This window comes from Eleutherodactylus coqui, chromosome 6, assembly GCF_035609145.1.
Source record: "Eleutherodactylus coqui strain aEleCoq1 chromosome 6, aEleCoq1.hap1, whole genome shotgun sequence".
In the NCBI taxonomy this organism is placed as follows: domain Eukaryota; kingdom Metazoa; phylum Chordata; class Amphibia; order Anura; family Eleutherodactylidae; genus Eleutherodactylus; species Eleutherodactylus coqui.
The window spans coordinates 124,321,269-124,331,690 of record NC_089842.1 but is presented as its reverse complement, the minus strand read 5'-3'; the positions used below and the strand labels follow the sequence as shown (position 1 = coordinate 124,331,690).

General features: G+C 40.7%; 1 protein-coding gene and 1 pseudogene across 1 annotated transcript in view; both read right to left on the bottom strand.

The window, feature by feature from the left end:
• Nucleotides 1–2,222: 2,222 nt before the first annotated feature.
• On the bottom strand, nt 2,223–2,941 carry LOC136571760 (alpha-1-antitrypsin-like protein CM55-ST; annotated as a pseudogene).
• Nucleotides 2,942–7,167: 4,226 nt separating this feature from the next.
• Nucleotides 7,168–10,422, bottom strand: part of LOC136631448 (alpha-1-antitrypsin-like protein GS55-MS) — a 30,122-nt gene continuing 26,867 nt past the window's right edge. The window contains exon 5 of the mRNA XM_066605740.1: nt 7,168–7,403. Coding sequence (XP_066461837.1) covers nt 7,215–7,403 — 189 coding nt within the window. The 3' untranslated portion in view covers nt 7,168–7,214. The remainder of the gene's footprint in view (nt 7,404–10,422) is intronic.

Sequence of the window (10,422 nt, the reverse complement as noted above, 5' to 3'; positions counted from 1 at the left end):
GCCAGCCCTTCCTGGATTGGAGGATCAAAATCCCCAAGAAGTGCTGGCTGTGATTAGTTCATGAGTGCCGTGGCTCAGCCAATCGGACCACCAATGCAACATTGCTGTGATTTTCTTGCAGTGATATTGCGTCACCCTATGAAACAGGCCTAAAGCACAATGATCTTTACATAATGAAATTTAGCTCTGGGGGTCTCCCATTTCTCTTGATCATCTTTGAGAGGTTTATACATCATGATTTGAGTCACCTGTGGTAAATTAATTTGATTAGACATTATTTTAAAAGATGCACCCTGTCTATATAAAGTCTCACAGCTCACAATGCATATCTGAGTCAAAACTGAGCCACGTTCCAAATATAAAAAAAAATAAAATCCACAGCGCTTCTCGGTGGAAGTAAGGCAATTCCAGTTGCTACTCAGCCAAAAGATTTATTGGTATCCATAGAAAACAATGTGTAACGCGTTTCAACGCATTCTGCGACTTTCTCAAGCATTATTATGTTGAAATCTAGCATAGATTTATTTAAAATAGTGATAAGTGCGTGTCTGAAGAGACGCAGGTTACCGTTCTTCCACTGTGACGCCATCTGCCGGGTTGTGTCGCCGGACGTCAGTGACGCCAGTATGTTGCATCTGACGTCAGACGTTACTTGCTAGTCCTTGGGTGGACCACATAAGATCTGAGGCGCTGTCTATAATACTTTGTTCTAAAACTGAGCCATGAGCAGGAAAGAACTGTGAGTCTAGAAGGGCAAAATCGATTGATCTCATGTTTAGGCAAAGTAAAGTTCACCCAGATAGAAACAGCAACAAACAGGCAGACACCAATTGACTAAAAAACAATGGCTTTTAAAATCATATATACATCATATATAAATTGCAAATCAACAGGGGTTGTTTATATGGCAGGCTGTACGTCATGTAAGTTACAATATATTGGATGTACCACACGTAAACTGAGCATTAGCATATCAGACCATCTACAATATATAGCAAAAGGCCAAACTGGTAGCTCAAATTTGGCCGATCATTTTGTCAATTCACACTCATGCAGTACCGCTAGTTTCACATGTTTTAGTATAGAGAAAGTAACCAATAACAGGTGCGGCAAGATAACGTTCAATGATATACTGATTAGAGAGTCCTTTTGGATTCACAAACTGGGGATTTATCCCCTCAGGGGTTAAATTACAAGTCAGACCTGCATTGCATATATAGGGATCAAACATGATCGAAAGAGAAGAAAGTTTATTTGGACCAGACCCCTTTTGGGGGGCTATATTGTAAGTTAGACCTGCACCATATATATATATATAGAAACATTACATATGCAGGAATCAAATATGAGTACGTTTTCCAGAGTGAGAAGTAAATGGAGATTTTTTTTTTCTGGGACCAGACCGCAAGTCAGACTAACATCATGTATATAGAAACATCACATATGCAAGAATCAAACATGAGCATATCTTTCCATAGAGAGAAATAAAGAAGGGGTTTTTTTTTCTTTCTGTCTTCGATATAATTAAATATGCAGGCTAACTGATCTATAAAGTATAATGCTATTGTATAACAATGGAAATTTTATATGGTCTTTTGTATATTTTTACTAACAGAATTGTGAGGCTCAACCACAATGGATATAAACAAAGTGCAACTAGGGGTTAATCTTGCAACAAATGGAATATATGAAGTTTGGCAGAGCGCCCGATGGTATCCATTTCGTGTCATGTCGATATGTGTTTGATATTTGTTTGATCACAAGTTTCATCACAAGCATTATCTCACCAGTAGTAGTTTGGTGTTTCTATGTCTTTTCACTTTGCCCTATAACCTGTACAGCTGACAGTCATTGTAATTATTTGTTCTGTTCCACCTATTTAAGCCGGTCACACACTCTATTCAGATCATACCACTGACGAAGGCTCTGTGCAGCCGATACGCGTCTGTTTATAGATGTGTATACCTGGCAATTTTAAATATGACTAAATAAAGGAAGGCACATAATCTGAAACTGAATGTTGCATAGCATAACTGAACATTTCCCCCTCTCTACACTGGAACAGATGTCTTTTTTACCTTTTCTTCATATACCTGGTAAGGGATAAGGACAGTATTATGCTTTGGCCAGCTCCCCTACCTCCATTTTGCTTCATATGTAGATCTATGCAGGTTCATACACCAATGGGAAATATGGAGCATTCCCTTTCTCTGGACTCCATATCAGCCACATGAGCTTCCTTCTTGAGATGTATGCCCTTTTGAAAACCAATTGAAATGCACGTGATGACAGCTACTCCACTTACCTTTGAAGAAAATTTTATTGACAATAACTAGAAATAACAGTGAATCAAGCTTATTCAACAACTCTTGAATTTTCCCATGGGTTTTCTTCCCCACGTAACTATTGATTTGTCTTATGGCATTCCCTTATTTTTTAGAAATCGGTTGAGATGGCTTCAGCTTGGTAGAAGTTCTTGGTGCCATTTAAGAACTTGTCAAGAAGATTTATCTTGTCATCAATGAAGAGAGCGTTGGCGCTGTCTAGCTGAAGGTCACTTTTAGGGTGGTTAATGGTTTTCAGAAGCTGCTGAAAGCCTTTGTGGATAGCTTCTTCTGAAATCAAAGATGTGTTGAAACCAAATGCTTCATGGATCTGACTGAGGGTCTTGGACTTGGCTCCAAGTGAGAGCAAGAAAAATGCAACTGATATACTTAAAGGAGAAAAGAAGAGATTATCATTGGGTTGAGCAGCAGCCAGGAGGGCATAGAACTTGTGGGAAAACTTTAAATTAGCTTCAGATATCTGGAGCAAAGCCTTTGCCACGGTATGCTGGTGGTCATGGTGGTCATGATCATCATCATCATGTGGTCCTCCATGGTGACTGCACAAGTGTACAAAGTAGAGATTGACTCAAACACAGGAAGAGGAAAAGCTTCATTTTTCTGAAAGAAACATGTTAATTTATCATAAATACTATACATGCACCCATCCATGACATTTATATTATGGAAAAACGAAAACCAAGTGTTAACCAGTAGTGCAAAGTGTGATTGTTCTCAGTAACTGAAACCAAGTAATCTTGTAGATATACCTTTTAATGGCTAATAGAAATATAGGATGATATAGCAAGCAGAATCCTTCCTCAGGCTGACCTATAAACTTTCACATTCCTTGTCACTGGACTAATTATTTGCTGTTATGTTCAGTCCTTCCCTGGTATTTATCTAGCTATTAATCACAAAATCTACAGTATGCCCTCTATCCTGTCTGTTATTTATCTAAGTGCAAATTAAGTTTACTATGTCTGTGCCCTCCCATGTTATCATGTGTATATGTTTTTATATAAATGCATCTTTAGATCTGTTCCATTATGCCCGAGGAAGCATTCTGACAGGATCCAAAAACTTGCTATATCATCATATATTTTTGTTAGCCATTAAAAGATATCATATCGACAAGATTACTTAGTTTCTCTTACTAAGAACAATCACATTTATATTAAGGGCCATTGCAAAATAATAACTGCAGAAAATAAAAAAAATCAGGGGTGCTAATTGCTGGATGGTGATTACCTCAACCAAACCTGAAGATAAAGGTAATGTCCAGAAAGAAACAAAAAGAAGAGAAGGTAAAAGAGGATACAGTAAAAGTGAAATCTTGTTTTTTCTTGAGATTAGGTTACTAAACTGAATATTTAAATGTAGGATGAGAAGGAGAGAATAACAGAAAAAGAAATGAAAAAAGGAAGAGAAGAAATAAAAGATTCAAAGAAAAAGAATAGAAGAAAAGGAAGAAAATGACAAAAAGGCCACATAAAGGCGAAGAAAAGGTTGAAAAGGAGGAGCAGAACAATGACATATTTTAGGAGAAAGTAAGAAAAAAGAAAAGTAGAAGGGGGTGGAAGAGAGGCAATGGAAAGAAGAAAGCAGAGATGAAGTAGAAGGAAAATAAGGAAGAGGATCAACAAAGGAGAAGAAAATCAGAAAGAAGAAGAAAAAAGAACTAAGGAAAAATGTGAAGTTGGAGAAAAGATGACAAGTAAAAGAATTAATGAAGGAGAACAAGGCACAAAAGGAAGAGGAGAAGGCCAATAAGAAGGAGAGAATATGACAAAAAGAAGGAAAGAGCAGAAACAAAATGAAGAAAATCGTAAAGAGCAGGTTAAGTAGAAAAGAAGAAGGATGAGAAGTAGAATAATAGGAATGAGAAAAGGAGGAAAAAGAAAAGAAGAAAGTGTGGGGAAAGGGATGAAAGAAGAAGTAAAAATTCATGAATACTACATAAACACCCTATGTCTTAACCCACACCCCCTATCTTGTATTATTGACTAATAATATTTTAGTACATCCATTGGTATCCTGTTCATATTAATTTGCAAATTTTACTTTTTGCTATGGATATTAAGTTACATTTATGAATATTAATTTCCATTTTATCTGTTGGCCTATGCTTGATGCAACTTTAGGTCCACATGTCTACATGACTTATATCCATTTTAAATTAGTTTTCCCTTTACAGATAAGTAACCCTATTGTTGCATTTTACTACATTCCCCATTTCCTAATTGTATTCATTTTTCTTTTATTTCACCGTTTCCCATCACGTCTCACTTCTTTTCATAAATCTTTTTTATTATGTAGAATTGTGCTTGAGCAAGGAGCATACAGGCTCCGAAATGCGTTGCACTTTGTCTCTAATCTAATAAACCACTATTTATATATTCATCAAGTTTCCACCATTTATTTATTAGTCCTGGTTCTCCAACCATCTTTAGCCACTTGGTCAATGCTTGATCTTACTTTAGTGCTGTTTCACGTCTGGGACACTCTGAGCGCAGGAGTTCTTTTCTCTTTTCACTTCCAGTTGTCACCCCTCCCTGGGGCTGCCTTTACTCCCAGGGATTTCTCCTTGCCCTAGCGCTCCTCCGGATGACCTTCGGGACAGGGCGTCTTCCTTTCTGCACAACACTCTTTTCACACACAGTTGTGGCAGGCATTCCTCACCCAAGGATTTGACTGAAATCAACTGGATGCATACCTAGAGGCACTATCCTACCAAGCTTGCTGCATGACATTTATGAAGAAGAGATATGAGGGGTAAAACATGACACAAAGTTTTATTTTTTTTTACCATGGAGACACATATTGCACGTGCCACAAATATGCTGAGTCAGGAGTGGCTAAAATATTCACCAGTAGCTTGTGGAGGTCTTCAGAATGTGTGGAATTGTACGGCTGCTACTTTATATATGTGTATATTTACTCTCATAATTGCAAAATGAACTGCTTTCAACTTTATTACAGCAACCATATGTTAAACAATATGAAACTCAAATTATTCTCTATATCAGCTCTGCCCAAAACCAATGGTGTGAAAATGTTACAGAACATTTCCTTCTAAAATAGGGGAATTACTCAATAAAATCCTTGAGTTTTTCTCTTCTCTTCAACCAGTTTGGCTGTCATTACAGCAGCATCACCCTTCTTTCTCAAATTCCTGCAGGCTCGGTTATGCATTTATATGGAAGCTGGGCATGCAGTGCTGCATAACTATATGTATTTGTCACTCAGGAGTCTAGGAAAGCTGTGGCAAATGATAATCATAGTAGATACAAAAGAAAAATACTGCGCTTATATTTTTCTTTTGTACCTACTACTGTTTATAGCAAATTTCTTTTTGGATTTTTGGGATTCTCTGTGGCTCTCCATTTCCACTGGATGTCCTAAGGGACATAAGTTGTTTATTTAAGGGGAAGCGCCGTATAGTATGAAATCACTCGCAGATAATGAATGGTACGGATTTTGACAGTTTTTTTGGATGCAGAAATGCTGTCGAATTTGCTCCCTGCCTTTTTTTAAATGGCCCTGTACATTTTAGAACGACGAAGGTAAAATCATATGTTGTGATAAGCCCTGCTCCTGACCACATCCCTCTGTCCCCTTTGTCCCTCTGCGACCCTGGGAAAATCTGGTCACCTTAAGTAGAAATCATGTTGTACTAGCACTGTTCTGCCTCAGTTGTCACATATTTTGACCTTATTTAACCAAAATCAGGATTGGAGCTAAGAGGAAAGAAATTTATAAAACGAGACAATAAAGACCATGTAACAACTACTACAGCAGATACTAAGTTATGTGTACCAGGATGATACCAGAGAGTGTGTGATGTCCTGGAGGGTCTACTCAGGACACGAGGCCCATGAGGAGCAGCTGGGAAGGTAAAACTGTCACGATTCATGGCGGAACTCCACAGTCTCCTTCCTGGAGGGCTACACGTGACCTTGGCCCAAGTGCCACCAGGCCGCTTCTGGACACCCCTAGGATAGGGATGGCCAATAAACATTTACTGGGGTTTTGAGGTTGTTACGGGTGACGCCACCATTCCTTTCCCACTGGATGTCGGCGATAATAAGCGGTCCACACGCTGTTAACTTTTCAGTACCTCAGTCCCTAGGAACGGTCAGGGCCTGGGAAAACTTTACTTTAGGTAACTGAAACACTTTACAAGGTACAGTAATACACCAATGCAGGCAATATTGAGAAAGTGGTCTGGGAGGAACTTAGGATGATGCTTGTCCTACAATCCTTGTACAGAACCACTCCTGGAAGGGGTGTACTCAGGATGACACTGGCCTGACAGTCCTAGTTATCTGTCTGGGACCGCTCCTGGAAAAAGGGTAGAAGGTGTAGACTCTTCCCAGATAATCTCTGGAAACAGTACTTCTGCATGGTGGTCTGGGCTTGCCTTTGTACTCTCTCTCTCTCTCTCACACCCTCTCTTCACTTGCTACTGGCTCTTCACATTGATGTCTTGAAGATACCTTTCTTCTTCTTCCATTCTCTTCACCACATGAGGGTAGACTGTACCCCCATGTGGCTAGCACCCAGAAAAACTGATAAACAATCTCTGAAGAACTACTTATCACACCCAATCACTCATATTTATAGACTCCAAACATACCACTTGACATGAGATGGATACATTCACAGACATTAACTCTTCATCCACTGCAGCTGTGCTATGCACATAACAAATGACAGGACAGTTTCTGCACAGTGCATCTACACAAGACATTACATGTATGACATTTATGGAGGGGCCAAGAATATATGTTCTGGGCCACTACAAGTGCAAGTCTAGAGTAATAAAGACAAGACTACAGAATATAAATGGCAGCACTTTACTGTGTGAATAAAGCATATGATGTCATTTCACTGCTTTGGGTTGATAATCCTTCCAGTGAAACCAACAGTACCAGTATCTTTAAATATCATGGTAAATATGAAAGGTGAATCTACTTTAAAGTGAAATGGGAGACTCAACTTTTTTATCCCAATGGCCGTGGCAGCAGCAGCTTCTGTTCCCTCCTCATCTATATCCAGAGCGGCTTTATGCAGAGCCTAGAAAGGTTCAGAACAGAATACAAAAAACGATACAAGAAATTATGATCACTCAAATATGCAAAATTATTATTAGTCTACTTTGGACAGTCCCTATTGTTAATAGGGCTTCCTCCCTGTACTCAACCATAATTTCCAGAACAAGTACCTCATCTGTCCTCCTTTCTACAGTACAGATAGTCCCCTACTTGCGAACGTTCGAGTTATGAACTTCGCAAGATACGAACAATCTGTCCTGCACAGTAATGCTATGGCCAATCGATTGCTCGGCTAATAGTTGGTATGGCATTACCTCATACTGTGCAGGGACCGGACAGGCTTCTATCAAGGCTGTCCGGTAAGATCGCGGGACGCTGTGCTATTGCTAAGCAGCCGAAAGCCTTCTGAAAGGCCCTAGGGCTGCCTATGCAGAGCACCTATCAAGCCGTGCGTTTGAAATGCACTCTGCATAGGCAGCCCTGGGGCCTTTAAGAAGGCCTCCGGAGCTGCCTAGCAACTCCACAGTGTCCCGTGATCTTATCGCTGAATGTTGTACGGGACTCCCAAACATCGGGTGCCAGCTTTTTCCTACAGCGGCCACCCGGCGGCAGCAGTTCCGTCAAGCCATGTCATTCGATGGAACTGTTAACTCTTTAAATACCGCTGTCTATTCTGACAGTTCCGATAAGCGGCGCGGCTTGTCGGAATTGGTGCCGCCGGGTGTCCACTGTAGGAAAAGCCTTCACCCGACGTTGTATGGAGTGGGATCCACCCGCGATACCCTCCATACAACCATTTGTTCTGACATATGAAGAAATGTACTTGCAAACAGGCTCCTGGAACGGAACCTGTTTCAAAGTAGGGGACTATCTGCATGTAAATTAGCTCACCTCCAGAAAGGAAAAAACTCTCTCTAGTGCCACCTATTGGAGGTAGCTGCCCTATATCTCCAACACTTTAATGAGCCTAAAGGCCCACATACACATTAGTGCTTAGTCATCTGAACCTACTGATAACGGTTGGGCCAGATGACACTTTAATATATATGGGGGCTGCTCAACTTTTTCCATAGATAAGATGTTGGGAAATAGGGATTAAAGACGTTGAATTTTAACACTTGATCTTTTTGTTTTCCTGGAGATAAGCCATTGCCACAGCTGTCTTTCTGTGGCTTACCTCTCTAAACAAACAAAGATTTGGTCACACTGAATGTTTTTGTGTATGGGGGAACCAACTGATGGCCAATCAATTGTTCAGCTAATAGTTGTTCAAGGTGTATGGGCATCTTAACATCATAACGAGGAAAAATTGGCCAAACTAGAAACCCATCTGTAGATACCTGTTTCATTGTACTTCGGTACCTTTAATAGGTGGCACCAGAGAGACAGTTTTTCATTGTTTCTGGGGAAGAGCTGATTCATATACCTTTTCCTATGATACTTTGCCTGTAAGGCTCCACACTTTAACTGGATTTCCTAAAGGAGAACAAGTACTCCCCAATGTTGCATATATAGTTTACAGAGGATATATAAAAAGCCACCTTTTTGTGGCTGTCAGCTTCGGTTAGCCTCTTTTGCAAATTGCACAACCTTTTTTAAGAGGTCATCCAACAAATGCTTTTTGCTACTAACCCCAACTTCCTAAATACACATTATAGATTTATTCATGCTGATTTAATATAAAAATGTGCCTTTCTATGCTTTTTGCAGTTTCTTGCGTCCTCATCAACATCACAATTTTAGTGGAGTCTTGTAGACAGTTAGCAGCACTGGAAGATGTGACTTCTGGGTCGCTTATACAGACTATGTTTTCCATGAAATGTCTGCATATACTGTCTGTTCTCTGCCTGATTTAGCCTTACCCCTTCACCCCCCATTGCTTTATAGGGGAGTGCCTTAAAGACAATGTACAAAATTAGAAAAACATGGCTGCCTTCTTCTAGAAATAGAGGCACACCTTTCGATGGATTGTGTATTGCAGCTCAGCTTTAGACCCCCCGCACACTAGCGGATTTTGTGCCGTGTGCTGTCTAGAGATGGGCAAGCACCGAAATGCTTGGGTGCTCGTTGCTCGAGTCGAATTTTTCGTAATGCTCGATAGCTCTTTTCGAGTAACAAACCCCATTGAAGTCAATGGGGGACTCAAGCATTTTTTAAGGTGACCGATGCTCTGCATAGGGGAGGTTGTGTGAATCACCTGAAAACATCAGAAAGTCATGGAAACACCACAGAAATGGATAGGGAATGGCAGGGGCAGCATGCATGGATGCATCTGAAGCTCCCAGGTCGCACTATTAAGCCAAATTGAAGGCAGGAGCCTGGCAATCACCCCCTAACAATTTACTTTGGACATACCATAATCAGCAAAGCACACGCACTGGCACATCTTAGCTAAGCACCACACTAAGTGCAACGAAGGCCAATCAGCACCTGTGGGTGACACCACTGCCTATTCTCCTGGGTTACATGCTTACATTGCTGACCAACCCCCTGCACGACCCTGCGTCCACAGCGTACTCAAATTTCTCCCAGCGCAGCGTTCAGCGTCCTCATGCCACACGCTCTCTTGATAGCCACACCACCCTCATGTCTATTTATAAGTGCGTATTGGATGAGGAGGAACAGGAAACACACACTGCAGAGGGTTGGCAGGGCCTACCAGTGACCCTCTTTGAAAGTGTGGGCGATAGCCCACAATGTTGATGAGAATTGATTAAAAATTTAACACACCATCATAATTCCAATAACATGCCTAAAAATTTCATGAGCCACAAACTTGGCCATAAAGCAGACTCAGATGCCAGTACTTCTACACTTCTCCACAATACAGCAACGCATACTAAAACCAAAGATTGGTCTGAAGCAGGAGGTGTCACAAAAGTAGCCACCACAGGTCTACAGTGAAACTGTCAATGTTTCATGAAATCAGTTATGCTTCCTTTAATTGGTACGAGGACCAGGTAATCTATGCATAAATTTGAGTGGCCAAAGCAGAACCCCACGCTGGGCAGTATACATACCAACCAGCACTGACCCCCAGG